Consider the following 16,788-nt stretch of genomic DNA (forward strand, 5'->3'; position numbering starts at 1 on the left):
GTGTCCCTGGGTTGTTGTCTTGCCGCAGCAGGTCACGTCCGGCGATGACGCTGTACGGGTCGTCTTCTTCTTGGAAGCCATGAATGTCGCGAATGTAGTCATCGAAGTGGGCAGATGTTTGCGCGACGCGTTTGAAATGCCCAACTTTGAGGAGCGGTCTTTTTAGCTCAGTGTTTTCTCCGCCTTCATAGAAGTCCCAGTTTGCCAGTGCTGTGGCTGTCTGGAAAGCATTTTTCATCTGCCTGCCATTCCATCTCCGGGATGGTTTGTGTTTGTTACGCTCCCAGTGCTGGTCAATAAAGCGTTCGATCTTCTCTTCTTCTATGTCCATGTCTATTCCGCTCGCTTTGAGACGGGACATGTTCCTCTGCCAAATGTCCTTGGCAGACTTCTGGCTGAGTTTTGGGTAGTAGAGACTAATGTGTATGCGTGATCGAAATGCTTCATCGAATTCTCCGACCCTGTTGGTGGTTAGGATGATGACGCCTGCGTAATATTCTAGAACGCGCAGAAAAACTGTGAAACTGATCAACAATCTGCTCTTGGTCCGATCTATACTTGCAAAACAGCATACCTGAAACTAGACTATTCCTCTCAATGTCTCCCTTTTCTCGCTTCGCCAAGAAGACATCGGCCTCATCCAGAAGCAACACACATCTCCACTTCTGCGCCAACCCACAGAAGGACTCCAATGTCCTCTCAGCTTCTTTTGCTGTGGTGCCGATATCACCGCATGTGATAGGTAAAAGTGGTCTGCCCAACTCAGCGGCGACACACTCAGCTGTGGAAGTCTTGCCCACACCAGGCACCCCGTGCAAAAGAATAATCAACCCTTTGCCTTTGCCAGCGACGAGATCCATAGAGAATGTCTCATGCGCAATACCGCTCTGCTTGGGTACCCGAACATGATTCTTCACGAGGGCCTGAAGGAGTGTTTTGTGGCCGTCAGGCAGCACCAGGTCCTCAAAGTGCGATGTGAGCGACCGGGGGGGGATTTCGCTCACATTGTTGATGTCGAGGGCAAACCACCTGTGGTCGAGCAAGGAGTAGCCATACACGCGGGTCGGAAGCAACAGAGCCCATTCGTCAGTGCAGCCGGCTCTTCGGAACTCTTGAATACTTCGCAGTTCTGTTAACTGCAGAAAGTCGGCGTGTCGGTCAGCCTCGAACTTGGAGTCATCAAAGACGTCGGTGACCCAGCTGTTGTCCTGCTTTTCGGGTAACGGATCGAATGTTTCTCGCTTGTCGGCCTTGGTCGGGCTGTAGATGATACTTCCGCCCAACTTTACGGAAAATCTGTGGTACAGGTTCATGTCCTCCCTAAAGAATTCGATACCTGCCGCTTGATCCACCATACCTCGCAGTGGAGCTTGCTTATATGTTAGGTACGTGTGTATATATGGTATGAAACTCAAAGGACTAGGGAGATAGGAACCAGCCGAAAGCTTCATACCTCGGTGTCAGCTATCACATAGTTGTAAAAACCGCGTGTTGTCTGATTAGACTCTCGAATGGTAAACCCGTCATATTTCCTGTGTGTTCCGGTCGCCAGTTCTGTGAACTTCTTTCCCCGATGAAGGAGTATCTCCTGAACTTGTGAATCATTAGGGTGGAGAAAAGATGGATACAGCGGCAATATTTTGACGGGGCGTGCCCCAACGTAGCGCGAAATGACGAAACGCTTTGGTCTTGGACCCATCCGGAAACCGTCGAAGTCGATGTGGAAGGAGTCGATGATGAAACTGGTGCTTTCGTGGTCCGAGGCTTTGACAATATCCCGGCATCTTTCCTCTGACTCAGTCTCCGAATCCCATTCTCTATCGCGCACTGGGTCGAAAGAGCACTTCTTGCCAGAGTCAAACACTTCACGGCCTCCGGTGACGTGAAGGATCTGCAATGCCTGGCATCGACGGTGATCATCCCGATTTTGGAAGAGGTACGATGTCTGACCCGGTCGAAAGAGCTGCCATAGGTTCTCAAAAGCGATTTCTGTTATGGTCTTGTTGGAGATCTGGCGCTTGACGTCAAATATATCTGCCATGTCGTGATCCATGAACTCTATAAGACACCGAAACTCGTCCCTCTGTCGTTTAGCGCGATCCGCTATCTCCCTCAGTGTCTCATGCTCCGTCTCAGCCGAGATTTCATCTTCTGACGTCTCTTTTTCTTGAACGACTTCAGCCTGGGCATCAGCTTCGGCTTGGTCGTAGGCTGACTCAAGATCGGCATAGAACTGTCGTATCTCCGCTTCATGCCCTACAAGATACTTGAACGGACGTACAAAAACGTTTTGAGTCTCGGTAAGCTCCTCCCCGATACATTCCCCTAGGGCGTGCAAAAGGTACTGGGAATTGATGGCGAGTCGATAAGGCACGTCTAGCTGCTGAGACACCTCTGCATTTTGAGAAGATTCACCTTTTTTCTTTCTTATCGCACTTTCCCGTCGCAGCTTCCGTAGGTTGGCCTTGACATTCACCTTGGATGAGGTAATGAGAACGCTTTGGTCCAGGTCGAGTTTGCGCCCCTTTTTGACTCGTCGCCATTCTTCGGGAGGGACTCGTGTTATTTTAGCTTCTTGGGTCTTTGCTGGATCGGTATTCTTTGTTTCATTCACTGAAGTTGTACCTTCTTTGGTACCGCTGGTCTCGGGTTCTTTTTTGCTTCTGCGCTGTCAGCACCATGGCACCAAGGCACCTAAGCTGGACTGGAATGGAGAGATAACACACCCTGGCTGAGATGATGGGGGCGAAGACTCATCGACGACGTCCTCAACATCGCTTTTATTGAGGACATCGGTGGAAGTGGAAGGAGGGTGATTTCCCACAAGAGACATCTTGATGAAAGTCAGGAATCATTCGTTGCTGCAGTATGCGTTGAGCTCAGGCAACAGTCATAGTGCGGGGTCAAGGGTACCTAGGGTATTTAACGCTGAGGTGGATAAGGTTTTGCTTTCGCTCGTATGGTTAACAGCGTGACGGGAGTGCCACCGGACAGGAACGGGGCCACTCGCCGTGTCGCCGCCTACGCGCTACTTCTTCAAGAGCCGAATGGCAAAAATGTACGTTCTCGACCGTGTCCCCGCTTCTACAGCAAGGCTCTGAACTCACCGAACACAATCTGGGTACGATACCTACACAAACTTGAGTGTCATTGAACGATCTGTAGAGGCGCAAAACTCCTCAGCCAATGGAAAAGAGGTCATCCTGCAGGTCCTGCATTCGTATCTGTTTCATGTTTGTGTGCCGCACCGTGGGGGACAGGGTGATACCACACTCACACAGTGATAGATTCGTTACTATTCTCCCCACCTACCTATCAATCACACAGCAAATGCAAAAGAAAACCCCTATTTTCCTTGGTCATCTTGGTTGCCTTGCGACCCAGTCATTACAAGCTTCTCCCTTGAAGTTGCAGGTATCATGTCGACAAAAGCGCCGAACACTAATCGAGGTCTAGGAACTCTAGTGGACAGCTATGTTCGCAAAAGACTCCGTCGTGACATTCACCCTGCATTTGCCAAGGTGCGGGACAAATCTGAGGCAGAATCAACATTCCTGAAAGCCACAGGCGCCGAACTCCGAGTATCGTGCCATACAGCTGTGGGTGCGAGCGAAGATGGAAGCCAGAGCCCAACGTCCATTGCCATGGTGGCAGGCGAAAATGACTGCGGCATCTCTCTGTAGGTCCATGACCCAATCTTAAGACTCACCCAATGGTGTTATTGACATGGAAGTAGTGAAGAGATATACCGAGATGCCACACAAGAAAAGCTGCGGTTTCAATTAGCAATCGCCGATTATGAGAAGCTAACATCAGGACCAAAATTCGGTTCAGGAATCACCACCAAGCCTTCGTTTACTTGGGAAGATGTCTTGGAAGAGGCCCAGCGGGCTGCAGACACGTATTCGGAGGCTTCTGGAATGTGGAACAAGATTCGAAAGGGTCTTTGCAGCTTCGGGCGAAATGCAAAGGCTTTCGATGCCTGGGCCAGCTTGCTACCGTCTCAGTCCGAATACCTGTCTGTTCTGTGCGGAGGATTGAAGTTCATCCTTGGGGTTTGTATTTCCTGGTGATCTGATTAGGTAGCCTTAATCTTCCGCGACGTACTGATGTCTTTCATTCGCAGGCTGCTGCACGCTTGCACGACCTCAATTCGGATGTTTGTGATGCTCTGGCGGAAATTCCGATTCTGCTAAAAAGCACACATCTGGTGTTGGGGATCTTCAAACGCTCCAAGGACCTCCATCAAGCAAGTGCGGACCTTTATTCTGCGATAATAGCAGCACTGCATCACATTGTTTTGTGGTATAGAGAGAAAGCCATCAGTGAGTACACATTCCCTCTTTCCATTCTCTTCCGCATTGCTGAAAGTAAATGGTATCCAGAAACGCTTTTCAAGAGTATCCTAAAGCAGGACGCATATGCTATACAACTTACAGAGCTCCTCAGCAACGTTCGCCAACAAGCTGACCGCTTCGAACATGTTGTTCGTCTCAACTCTTACGAGCGAATTGTGACTACGTCCGAGATGGTACGAACCCAAGGGGTCCAGCAGGATGAAAACCACAGCATACTTGTCCGCTATCTCGATGATGCAAACAATGAGTTACACAATTTTCGGGAGGAATTCAGTTCCAAGGCGGTGGACTTGCAGTCGCAGGTCAGTGAATTGACCAATGTGTTGGCAGCGTTCTTGGGCAGTGGTGCCTGGATGAATGCGAGGACGCATGATGGTGAGCTACCTCTTAACAGATGTCAACTGGTCAAGTAGCTTATATGCCCGGTTCTTTTGCTGATATCCCCACCCACCTACTCTCACAGTGAGAGGTCCCTATCTTCCGATTCGCAAGGCAAAATCTGAGTCAAGGCTCATACGAGATTCTTCGCCCGGGTCACTACCTCATGGCTCTAAAACCCGCCACAGGCTCGAGGAGACCATATACACACTAGACTATGACAGCTCAGTGATTGAGAGGGACATAGCCACCAGTTTGCGCAGCGTATGGCAGGTCCCTGTTTCAGATCAAGACCGCCTTGTTGCGGCCATACAATCACCAAAGCTCCAGAGCTGGATAATGGAAACAACATCCTCTGCACTGTTCCTCAACTTCAACGCCACTCGCAACCACCACACGACATCGTTCGTCGCCGCAAAGTTGGCCAATTCAATCCAGTCATCTTCCGTCTTGGTGGTCACCTTCTTTTGCGGTCCACACACGGATCGACGCAGCGAAGATCCAGACTTTGGCGTCACGGGCATGATGCGCTGTTTAATCAGTCAGCTTCTCTTGACATATCCAAATTTTGGTCTACATACCCTCCGTCAGATCCAGGAAAAAGACATGGATGACGTTGAGGACCTCTGCGAAATATTCTACCTCCTCGTTGCCCAGCTCCCACGTCACAAGGCACTTTTCTGCATTTTGGATAGTGTGACCAATTTCGAGGACAACAACATTTTGCGAGTGGAGAGCGAAATGGCCATGGGGCAGTTGATGGAGATAATTACCTGGACGGCCGAGTACGGGTGTTGCTTCAAACTGTTGTTGACGAGTCCTCGAAACAGCCGGGTGCTCTACAAGCATCTGTCGAACCCCGAGCAAGACTCGATTTGGCTACCCGCGAAGGTTCCCTCGCAGGGGGGTTTCACGAAGGGGAAGTGGGACGGGAGTATTGGTGGGGAGGTTGATAAACTGACGATTTTTTAAGAGGACTATGGGGAGACTTATTCAAGAAGGATGTTGACTTTGCTGGTATCTCATTGGAGAGGTGTTATACTTAACTAGCTTACCTACTGCGTATACAGCTTGAAATATACTTGGGCAATCCCCCACAAACAGAAACATGGACATGTGATCAAATATCAGTGGTGAAGTTGGCAATTATATATACTCCTGCCACCTCCACGCCTAGACCCTGCTCGACTCAACAACTGACTTCTAGCTATAGTGAATGAAAACAAAGATGCAGAAGATAGCCTCTGAGACGCAAAACAAGCTTTCTGTAAATCAGCACTCTCGAGATCGCTCTCGGCTTATACCACCTCTTCACACCCATTATCTCGAATTCATCTAAAGGCCCCAGTCCAAAACCTCGGTGTAGTCCTTCTCAACCTCGACCTCACGGCCAACAATGGCACCGCTGCGAACCTTGAGCGTCTTGACGGTATCGTCGAAGCAATCACCGGTGACACTTGGGCTGCAAAGTGGAAGAACCTCACGGGTAGACATGTCACAGAACTTACCCTCGTGCAGAGAGACGAGATCGGGCCCCCTGGAGCTGTCGCTTCCGCAGAGGGTGACGGCGCTGTGCTCAGGGCGGGAAGAGCGGACAAGACGGGTCTCGTTGAAGGCAGGGCGGGAGCCGGCGAGCTTCTCACGCTCCTCGCTTCCGGGCTTCACGGGACCAACGGCGATGCCCTGCTGGGGCTCGCTGCTGCGACCGGCGAGGCCTCTCTTGCGGGGGGTGACCCAGTAAGAGATGGTGTTGGGCTCCCAGTTGGTGTACCACTTGAGAGAGGGGTTGCTGGCGCAGTAGCTGGATTTGAGGTTAGATGTGATTCAGGGGGTGAGGAGGGGTGGGGATGGTGAACTTACTAGCCGACGTTCTTGCCTCTGTTCCGAGATTCATCAGCAAACTCATGAATATGAGTCTGGAAGGCTGTCTTGGGCCTGTCGCCATTGCGATCGATCCAGGCGCAGTTGAGGGTCTTGCCGCTCTGGACGATGTTGGAATAATACCTATGAGTTTGTTAGGCACTGGTCCTATTGCCGCAGACGACAAAGAGTATCTCTTACCAGTCCTGGTTGCAGGACGAGCTGTCCGCCCAGTTACCAACCCAGCCGTACTTGGACCCGTCGGCCCAGCTGTTGGTGATGTACGCGATGCAGATCGCATCGTCGTTGCCCGTGAACAGGGCGTACGTGGGCTGATGGGGCTGGGACAGCTGGACCGTCACGTCCTTGAAGGAGCCGTGGTTGATCTTGCCAGGGTCATACTTGGCACCGATGAACTGGCCGGCCTCATTCCAGACACGGATATCGGGCGCATCACCACCGGCGTTCGAGAGGCCGCTCGGACCATCAAGACCGACGTGGATGCGGAACTTGGTCTCATACTGGTTGGGCCTGTCCGGGATGTTGGATTGGATGAATCCCAGGACGGTGAGGATTCCCGAGAAGACTCCGAAAGCGGTAGCCATGATGAACAAGAGAGGATGTGATGGTCGGTGGGTTGAAGTTGAGAGTTCTTGAAGGGCAAGCTGCTGGGTGCTGATCAATTCGAACCACCTTGAGACGTCTTGAGCCTCCTTTATATACAGTTTCGTCTTGCTGCCTACGTCTCTCTCATCCTTGACAACTGCAAAGACCTTGTCATACAAGTTGGTGCTTGCTGCGGCGCAGTCATGGCTTCGTCCTCTTCTCGAGAAGTTCATGGCCGTAGAAATCCCAACCCTAGTCCCAGGACGACTCTGAATTCGCAGCATTTTCTTGTTTGGGAAGCTATACGAGAGGCAGAGATAGATTCTTCGGGTCTGTCGACTGGCAGGATTGTGATCAAGCGTGGCTAGTGTAGGAATGTCATGTCGACAGACCCAACATGCATACTCAGCGCTTACTGAGGAGTAGAGGATACTCTTGGCCCTCCTAAACCCTGACCGAAAGCCTGGGTCTTTGTTTAATTTTGCATTATCCCAAGGCAGGGCCTTTAGGTAAAGTACCTTGCACAGTAGACTCTGCTTTGGCCCTGGGTGAGAGGCATTGATCTCATAGCACATCTTCACAAAAAGAGATACTTCATCGATGCCATACGCCGAGGGTGTTGACATTTACCTGAACCAGCACCGACATTCATCGTTTGCTTTGACCAAACCGCCATGGGCGTATGCAACCAAACAGGAGGGCTGGTCAACGCGGTCTCCGGCCGGATGTACTCTTCAAGTTAGCATCAAGTTAGCCAAGCCTGCTATTGAGCGTTCCCCTTTAGACTATTGCTTTTCCCTGCATTCATGAATCGTGCTCGGTAAGGTATTCCAAATCCATGGTTGGGAGGTTTTTACCCAACTGATTGACATACACCTAGTCCATACCTAATGCATGAACGTTGAAGTTATGTAAATCAGCCAAGTATTCACATTTGATTATACACCCCTCTCACAACTCTAAAAAAGCCGAACCGCCATTAATTCGAATACCTCTCCGAATTTCAATGGCATCTTTCCCCGTCCTACATCAGGTCGATGCGATCAACGGTTTTGATACTGCTCAATCTGGAAACTCGTGAAGAACTTGTGAAGTCTTTGTTGGCCAAGACAATATGAAGTGGAACTCATGGACCACCGCCTGCCTCAACTGCAACAAAAACTCAGGCAACTCGAGCGGGCTCGGCGTATCTGGCCTTCAGAGGCACAGTTGGTGGAGGTCAGACAGTCTCAGATTTTGGTATACCTGACCAATCATATTCCCTGATTTTAGCAACTGTCCAATCATGTCCCATGGAACAAACCCTTAGCAGCGGCGTATCAGAGATCCTACAACACTACAAGCCAAGGCACGATGTCCCATAACAGCAAATGCTGAGTGGATTTATACGCAGTAAAGATCTGTCGCTTACACAAACGCTCCACAGCGACTGGACCCCTGATGCAAGGCTGATAAGACAAGTGCTTATTTTTGTGCCTCCGCATTCGTTGAGTTTCTTCTTGGCATGGCTTTCACTTTAGCTAAGATCTACAACGTTGATCACACGACCCGCCTACCCGCCGGAGCCGCCCCAGCGGGCAATGCGTTCGCTCGCAGTCGGTTGATGAAGAAACAAAATGTGTTGGCCGAGTGGGTGTCCGCTTTGCCAAGTTTATGGGGAGGAGGAGCATAACCCGGAGCGTAGCATTCAGGCTCGGTGAGTCCCAAAGCAAAGAAAATAGTCAGTCTAACGTTGATGCAGGGTCCTTTTTCGTGACGAGGACCCTTTCGTGGCGGTAGGGCTGAGTCAAATAAGTGTAATAACACGTCCCTGAACAAAAACTTCGTGAGTCGTATCTGCCCATCTCCCTCACCTGTGGGCAACAGGAAAAAAATTCAATGCTTTCCCCCAAACTTCTCGTTCTGGCGGCTTTGTCGTCGGCCTCGGTGGCCTTTGATCCTGCCACAGACACAACCTGCAACGACCAAGGAATCTGCCTGTCTTCTTTTATTTGGTGTGACAAGAATGGACAGTCGTGCTCCTACCCAGAGGGCGCGGATGCGTTGATCCCGTCCAGCACCGCGGCGTCGTACGCTGTGCTTTATCACCATGTCGAGTACGAGATTCGCTGGCGTCAGGCCAAGCGGGATTTTGATGTTTTGATCGAATGGCTGTTTGATGGGAGCCCCTTTCAGAGCGAGGAGGAGAAGTCGGCTCGTGAGCTTCCTGTTATGTGGAGTACCAGTGCGTGATCCTTCACCCTCTTGTATGGAACAAAAACATTTGGCTAACTTTGTTCCATCTAGACGTGACAACCTCGAGCACTGAGGGATCCTTCACCTTTGATCCGTTCACCATCCTAAAGGACTTCCCCACGCGGCACGCGCCTAACATGTCCGCCGGGGAGGCCGCGTCTTCGGCGAGTGGTATGGCCAACACCATCCGCCTCAGCCAGCCCGGTTCCGGCTTCCCGGAGGTTTACACCGATCAGTTCAGTGTCCAGTCGGGCTGGGCTCATCAGCTGGTGAGGAACATCCGCCAGGAGGAGGCGGATGTTCGTACGGATGAGAAGCGAAAGATGAGACTTGGGGTTGGGATTGGTGTCGGTTTGGGAGTTCCGTTGCTGTCTGCCGTGATGTGGTGGGCTGGTTCAAGACACGGGGCTTCCAGGGCGACTCGCTCCGTCGAGGGCAAATAAATGAGCTGCAAGTGAAGTTATGGGATCGGGTATAGAGTGCTCATTAGGCAATGAGAGCCGGGTAGTCATGTTGCCTGTTTTTCAAAGGCAAGTATGGTCACAGAGTGACATGATGCAAGCCGACTGAGACGGAGATGGATGTCGCGGATGGTAACGGAGTGCTTGAAATTGCCTGGGTTGTTTGGAGTCTGACATTGACAAATCCACGTATATATTCCCTATTACCGACATTTTGACACTCCCTGATCGAAGACCCCGAAGCCTGCTCCTCATAAGTAAAAGCGCTTTCTCCCTCCACCTCATCATCAACATCCAGTTCCTCCATCATCATCGAATGATCCCCTCTTTTCCCTCGAACAACCCGCTTGATAATGCCCTTTCCCTTCTTATCCTTCCTCGTAATCTCAAACTCCTTCCGCGCATAGTCTGACTTCCCATCCAGCGCCATCTCAGCCAACGTCTTGCCAAGCAAAGGAACAAACTTCATGGCCCAACCGGCGGTGAAAACCAAAACGCTTTTTTCAGCTCCTCCTGCTAGATACTCCTTTGGCAGGTAATCAAGTACAAACATATTGTCAAAGACATTAGTCTGCAAACAGCTCAGCGTAAAAGCCGGTACGGTAGCATCAACACCGACAACGTGCTTCTTGATAAACACCTGCGTGTCCCGGATGTCAGCCGGGTTCACGACGTTGGTCAGACGTTCACCGGGGTCCTTGATGCGGCGGGTGACTGCGTCGACGGCGATGCGAGTGACGTTAGGGGGGCCCCAGGGGACGGTGGGGAATCCGTAGAAGAGCTGGGATCGCCGGTGTTTGTTGGGGACAAATTGGAACCACATACTAGGGAAGATGGTGCCGTTGAGTCCGGGGTTGGTGTTGAAGTATGAGGCGACCATTTCCCAGATGTCGAGATCGAGGAAGATGCCGAAGCTGGGTCGTAGGACGTGGTTGACGTAGGCGCCAGAGGCAATAACGATCCTCTTGGCTTTGAAAAGTGCCGGGTCAGTGTCGTGACGGATGGCATGGACCTCCCAGATGGTCTTGTCGGTGGTGGAGGGAATGATGCGCTCGACGCGGGTGTGCTGTTTGGCCTCGGCGCCGTAATCTTTGGCTAGGCTGAGAAGGCTGCGCAAGAGAAGCTGGACGTTGATGACGCCGTTGTCGGGGGCGAAGAGACCGATCCATTCAGGGGGCGGATTTTTGAAGGAGTAGCGCTCTTCGATTTCCTTGGCCGTTACTGAGAACAAAGGCTTCTAGTGTTCAGTACTATGGATGTTGAAGATCATGAACTCTTACATTCTTGGTAAGACATCCCAAGCCGCTCTTAATAGGACACCGGACCCATTAGAGTCCCTTCAGGGCTGTCACCACCAAAGTTCTTGTCTCCAAAGTTGAGCAAGCCGCTCATCCAGCGGAGAGACGAGCCCGAGTCCTTCTCGAGTTTGTCCCAGAGTTTCATGGCGTCCTTTGCGAGGTCGGCCATGAAGTCCTCCGTGTACATGGTACGGAACATGCGGGCGAGATCATTCGAGCTTCCAGCTTGATTGAAAAAGTTGTTCTGCTCCAGTACGATGACGCTCGCACCTGTTTTGCCCACCTCGTACGCGGCGGCGAGCCCGACTGGGCCGCCTCCCACCACGACGACGTTAAAGACTTCCGTGAGCATTTTAGTGAATAGTTCGCTGAAGTCTCAAGGCTGTTTGTGTGAGGGATGTATGAATGGGATAAAAATGAACAGGTTGGGTTCAACAAATATAAGGACTTCTTGGCCTTGCTGTGGGCAATTTGAGCCCTGCATTCACTAGGACCCGAGTTTCTGCACCTCTCTGTCGGAGTTGTTCTCCGCTCGCCTCATCTCAGACAATACTTGTGGTTCTAGACTCTCGGGCTTGCAGCTTCAAAGCTGCCCAACCATGTCGAGTTTGATGCCCTACGTCAAATCGACAAATATTGTGGGCTTTATAGACCTTGGCTGCGTAATTCCATGCGGGGATAACTGAGGGCAACCAATACCATGTGGAATGTACTTTCTCACAAAAACGTGGCATAGCTGTTTCAGTGTTGTTTCCTGACAGTGGCTAGCTGAAAGCGCAGTCATTATGATTCTTGTTGTGGCAGAAGCGGCAATGACATTTTGTGAGAACCAGTGGATTCCATCCAGGTTTATAACTGTGTGAATGGAGAGTAACAGCCCGACTTTTTGTTTCCATGCGTACATCTCTCAGCTTATTCTCTGTTTGCTCCCTGCCCAAAGTGAACCGCCATGAGCACCACCACCACGACTAGCATCAAGGCTCGCTGGGCTCAGCGGCTCATCCGCATCAAGCTTGCGGGTGAGCTCAACGCCCTTCAGGAGAAGGAGTCATTCAGAGGTGGTCACCCAGAGGGCGGTCTGGCAGGTTGGCTTCCAATCTCCAGCACAGACGGACCTTTCACCTGGGACAACCTGCCTCATGATATAAGTCTTGAACACGACGAGGGCCATCGTCATTTCCACGATGGCGATGACGCTGGCGACTTTACCCCGCCAGCTCACAAAGTCTGCATTGTAGGCGCCGGTGTCGCGGGCCTCTACATCGCGATGATCCTCGACAGCTTGAAGATTAGTTATGATATCCTCGAGGCTAACCCGAACCGTGTGGGCGGACGTTGTTATACGTACCGCTTCAGCGAGGAACCACACGATTACTACGACATTGGCGCCATGCGATACCCCAAGATTCCCACCATGCAACGCACCTTCGACCTGTTCGAACTCACCAAGATGCCCTTGATCCCATACTATCTGGATGGCCCAGCAAACCCCAAGCTCTTCAATGACCGTTTCTTCGCTCACGGCGTCACTGACCCCTATCATGTGAGCAGAAGAAACGGTGGCGGCGTCCCCGATGATGTTGTCGACAATGTTGACAAGCTTCTCAACGATGCTTTCGGACCATACAAGAACGAACTTGCCAAGGATTTCAACAAGGGGTTCGACAATCTGATGACGGTTGACGACTACAGCACCCGCGAGTTCCTAAGACAAGGCGGCCCAGACGGAACGCGCCCAAGTATGACTTCTTTGCCATCCAGTGGATGGAAACCCAAGGGACCTCAACCAACCTCTTCGACCAGGCCTTTTCCGAGAGCGTAATGGACTCGTTCGACTTTGAGAACCCAACGCGCGATGTCGAGTGGTTCTGCATCGAGGGCGGCACATCACTCCTTACCGACGCCATGCAAGCCAGTCTCAGCACCAAGGTTGAGACAGGTAAGCGTGTCGAGGTCATCTCCATCAACTGGACCTCACATGACGACGGCAACATGTCTGTCAAATGTGCCGGTGAAACCGAAGCCCGCACGGGATACAGCACCGTGTTCAGCACCACAACCCTCGGTTGCCTCGGCCGCATGGACTTGCGCAGCCTCAAGCTCCATCCCTCGCAGAAGGACGCCATTCGCGCCCTGCACTACGACGAATCAGTCAAGGTGGCTCTCAAGTTCTCGTACCCCTGGTGGATTGTCGACTGTGGCATCACCGAAGGCGGGGTTGCCAGCACCGATCTGCCGCTGCGAACATGCGTCTACCCATCCTACAACCTTCACGACGGCAAGGAAAACCCCGCCGTGCTGCTGGCCTCATACACTTGGGCACAAGACGCCACCCGCGTAGGCTCTCTCGTCAACAACCGCGCATCCCCCGCCGGCGAGGAGGAACTTGTTGAGCTCATCCTCCGCGACCTCGCCCTCCTGCACGCTGAAACTATATCATACGACAAGATTCGAGCTGCTTTCACCGGCGTCCACCACGCCTATTCGTGGCCGCAGGACCCGAATACGGCCGGCGGCTTTGCATTGTTTGGGCCGGGCCAGTTTAGCAACCTGTACCCATACTTGACGCGCCCGGCGGCTGACAGCAAGTTCCACATTGTTGGGGAGGTATCGAGCGCCCACCATGCCTGGATCGTTGGGGCTCTTGACAGTGCCGTCGCCGCCGTGTTGCGCTTCCTCAAGCGGTTCGAGTTGCGTGACCAGTTCAGGGAGCTCGAAGAGAAGTGGGGAGGTGTCGAGGAGCTGGAGACAGGTGCGAAGGGCACATTGCATTTGAAGGTCGCAATGGGGATGTTGAGGGAAAAGAACCAGGTCAAGGTTTGAGAGGCCCTTCTCTCCTTTAGGACGATGACTTCTCTTGAATGGAGGAGTACTGAATGCTGGATACATGGATATTATGTGATATCAAGCTGGCAGTTCTCCTATATTACGCAGCAACTCCAACCAAAAGCATTTAGACTCTTTTGAGGACAAACCACAAATGTCGACGATCAACAGATTAACAGGCCAACCATCCAATGACCCCCCTTCCCACCAGCTTCCATCCCCCATCCCTCCTCATCCCCTCCCTACCTTATTCGTAATCCCACTCATACTCATCCAACGAATAGCACGAAGTACGCCCCCACGGCGTCGGCTCCATACCCCTAAAGAGATCGAAGTAGTCCTTCCCTGTATCAGTGATGACAAAGGTCCCGTTTCCAAGGTCTTGAACCTCGCCAAAGCTCGAAGACCACTTTGAGTATTCGTCCCAGCTGGCCGCGCGCTCGAGCGCGAGTGCCTGTGAGCAGCTCTCGCAAAGCCCTCGGATGATAACTTTCTTGTTGGCGTCATCGAACTCGTAAGTTACATTCAGCGGAATGTAGGCGACGCATTCTGAAAGATCCCAGGCGACCCAGCATGCCATAACATCGCGCGAGACGCGGCAGCGTTTGATAAGTTGCTGGGCTGGAGCGGCGAGGGCAAGAGCAAAAAGAGATGTGTGGAGGAGGGCGGCGAGTCTCATTGTCACTAACTAGTGTTGATGTGATGGTCAATTACCTACATGACAGCCGACTTGATGATGGGTCGTCTTTAAGAGCCGCCATATATATGTAAGGGCTGCGCCCCAGGGGTGAGGGTCGTCATTGAAGTCCCGTGGTGTTTGGGGAGGGTTGTGTTGAAGGAATTATCCAGATTAAACGACAAGTTTTTCGGGCGACACAAGAGATCGAATATAAGTGTTGCCAAGGCCTGGAAATTGAAGATCAACACCTTGACATGTCTTGGGGGTGTCGTGCTGTGCTCTAAAAGGAAGCATTTCCCGCTTTGGACTGCTAGGCATCTTCCGAGGTCATCACGATCTCCATCGACGACAAAATCTCTTCTCAAACTACCTACCCATCAAAACAGACTACCAGTTAGTAAAGGGACAAATCTCACCCCATTGTCCTGTTTTCTCCCTTCTCCCCATGGCGACCTTACCTGCCTTACTCACAAGTTCAGACAACCAACTCGCCCTTTTCGCCACGTACACAAAGAGCGTAGACTTCTCACAACTAGCTATGAGCTCGAGGTGTAGCTGAGGCTGAAACAAACCAAGAATGACTACCCCAAAGAAACCCCAAATTCTTACCAATATCTCGTTACTCAATAATAGGGCCTGTGGCGCAACTGCTTTTCCGCGCCCTTGTCAACGTCAAACTGCGGGGTGAGCCGCGGGGCGCGGGGGCACCGGGGGTAGCTCCCCTTATCGCCGGCATTGTCGAATGCGGGGCCGGCCCGGCAGAGTGGATAGCTGCAGCTATGGCGTCAGCAAGCACCTTCCCACTGACCCCCGTGTTTTGTTCTCTCCGGTGACGGGACCCCCTAATAATAACTGTGATTCTCCTCAATAACATGTTGTTGCCTGCCGCCGCAAGACTGAGGTATAAATCATTTTCTCAACTTTTCAAAACTTCGACAAAATCAAACGCTCGGTTCATCCTTGCCCCGCTCTTCACCCCGCCATCAATCACAAGAACAATGTCCTCCGCTGTTGCTAAGCGCCTCGAGGGCAAAACGGTGGTCATTACCGGTGCTAGTTCCGGCATCGGAAGAAGCACCGCTTTTGAGTTTGCTCGTACTGCTCCAAAGAACCTGAAGCTTGTTCTTACCGCGAGGAGGATTGATACGCTGAAGCAGATCGCGGCGGATATTGTTGCCGAGGTTGGTGAGGGGGTCAAGGTGTTGCCTGTTCAGCTTGATGTGAGCAACCCCGAGGAGGTCAAGACTTTTGTCGGGAAACTGCCGGAGGAGTTTAGGGATATTAATGTTTTGGTGAACAATGCGTATGGCTTTGATCACATCCTTTTTTTCTTCATGGTTTATACTGAACAAGATATAGGGGTCTCGTCAAAGGTCTCGCCCGGGCACCCGAGATTGCCGAGGAAGACATCAACATCATGTTCAATACCAACGTTACTGGTCTGATCAACATGACACAGGCTATTCTCCCCATCTTCAAGAAGCGGCCTGAGGGTGGTGCTGGCGACATCATCAACGTTGGCAGCATTGCTGGCCGTGAGCCATACCCCGGTGGCAGCATCTACTGCGCTACCAAGGCGGCCGTTCGCAGCTTCACCGATGCTTTGCGCAAGGAGCTTATCGCTACTCGCATTAGGGTCATGGAGATTGACCCCGGTCAGGTTGAGACTGAGTTCTCTGTTGTCAGATTCTACGGTGACAAGGCCAAGGCGGACGCTGTCTATGCAGGCTGCGAGCCGTTGACGCCAGATGACATTGCCGAGGTAGTTGTGTTTGTTGCTGGCAGAAGGGAGAATGTTGTTATTGCTGATACTCTGATCTTCCCCAGTCATCAGGTATGTTTCTTTAAGATTCCATGTGTGGGGGCTTGACTAATTTGCTGTGATCAACAGGCCGGTGCTGGTATCTTACACAAGAAGTCGACTTAAGGAGATGTATGGTCGGCGGAGAGGACGGATTTGATGCTGTCACTTTTTTAGTAAATATTCTAGATAGAAGGCGAGCAATTGAGACCTTTTAGAGCCACAAACAATGTCATGAGCATCTCGTCAGGAAGAGGGACTTTGTACCTTACACCCTAACCCTGGA

At 51.8% G+C, this 16,788-nt stretch overlaps 7 protein-coding genes across 7 annotated transcripts; 3 read left to right on the top strand and 4 right to left on the bottom strand.

Moving 5' to 3' along the window:
* Nucleotides 1–1,447: 1,447 nt before the first annotated feature.
* Nucleotides 1,448–3,083, bottom strand: QC762_602280 (uncharacterized protein; the record flags this gene model as incomplete). Its single annotated transcript, XM_062891921.1, has 2 exons — nt 2,727–3,083; nt 1,448–2,639 (listed from the first exon to the last, which is right to left on the bottom strand). The coding sequence occupies exons 1-2, from the start codon at nt 2,831–2,833 to the stop codon at nt 1,448–1,450; spliced, it is 1,299 nt and encodes a 432-aa protein (XP_062740563.1). The 5' UTR covers nt 2,834–3,083.
* Nucleotides 3,084–3,167: 84 nt separating this feature from the next.
* On the top strand, nt 3,168–5,708 carry QC762_602270 (uncharacterized protein; the record flags this gene model as incomplete). Its single annotated transcript, XM_062891920.1, has 5 exons — nt 3,168–3,679; nt 3,737–4,055; nt 4,127–4,325; nt 4,386–4,733; nt 4,822–5,708. Exons 1-5 carry the CDS (start codon nt 3,420–3,422, stop codon nt 5,706–5,708), a joined length of 2,013 nt encoding a protein of 670 aa, XP_062740564.1. The 5' UTR covers nt 3,168–3,419.
* Nucleotides 5,709–6,071: 363 nt separating this feature from the next.
* On the bottom strand, nt 6,072–7,777 carry QC762_602260 (uncharacterized protein; the record flags this gene model as incomplete). The annotated part of the gene is made up of 3 exons (XM_062891919.1): nt 6,072–6,537; nt 6,597–6,740; nt 6,798–7,777. 3 exons carry the CDS (start codon nt 7,775–7,777, stop codon nt 6,072–6,074), a joined length of 1,590 nt encoding a protein of 529 aa, XP_062740565.1.
* A 1,241-nt stretch (nt 7,778–9,018) lies between these two features.
* On the top strand, nt 9,019–10,057 carry QC762_602250 (uncharacterized protein). The gene is made up of 2 exons (XM_062891918.1): nt 9,019–9,426; nt 9,489–10,057. Exons 1-2 carry the CDS (start codon nt 9,081–9,083, stop codon nt 9,878–9,880), a joined length of 738 nt encoding a protein of 245 aa, XP_062740566.1. The 5' UTR covers nt 9,019–9,080; the 3' UTR covers nt 9,881–10,057.
* QC762_602240 (uncharacterized protein) lies at nt 9,978–11,548 on the bottom strand (the record flags this gene model as incomplete). The annotated part of the gene is made up of 2 exons (XM_062891917.1): nt 9,978–11,119; nt 11,224–11,548. The coding sequence occupies 2 exons, from the start codon at nt 11,546–11,548 to the stop codon at nt 9,978–9,980; spliced, it is 1,467 nt and encodes a 488-aa protein (XP_062740567.1).
* Nucleotides 11,549–14,269: 2,721 nt separating this feature from the next.
* Nucleotides 14,270–14,701, bottom strand: QC762_602220 (uncharacterized protein; the record flags this gene model as incomplete). The annotated part of the gene is made up of 1 exon (XM_062891916.1): nt 14,270–14,701. The coding sequence occupies one exon, from the start codon at nt 14,699–14,701 to the stop codon at nt 14,270–14,272; it is 432 nt and encodes a 143-aa protein (XP_062740568.1).
* Nucleotides 14,702–15,042: 341 nt separating this feature from the next.
* Nucleotides 15,043–16,762, top strand: QC762_602210 (uncharacterized protein). Its single transcript, XM_062891915.1, has 3 exons — nt 15,043–16,004; nt 16,061–16,535; nt 16,593–16,762. The coding sequence occupies exons 1-3, from the start codon at nt 15,574–15,576 to the stop codon at nt 16,626–16,628; spliced, it is 942 nt and encodes a 313-aa protein (XP_062740569.1). The 5' UTR covers nt 15,043–15,573; the 3' UTR covers nt 16,629–16,762.
* The last annotated feature ends 26 nt before the right edge of the window (nt 16,763–16,788 follow it).

This window comes from Podospora pseudocomata, chromosome 6 (assembly GCF_035222375.1).
Source record: "Podospora pseudocomata strain CBS 415.72m chromosome 6, whole genome shotgun sequence".
Lineage (NCBI taxonomy): Eukaryota > Fungi > Ascomycota > Sordariomycetes > Sordariales > Podosporaceae > Podospora > Podospora pseudocomata.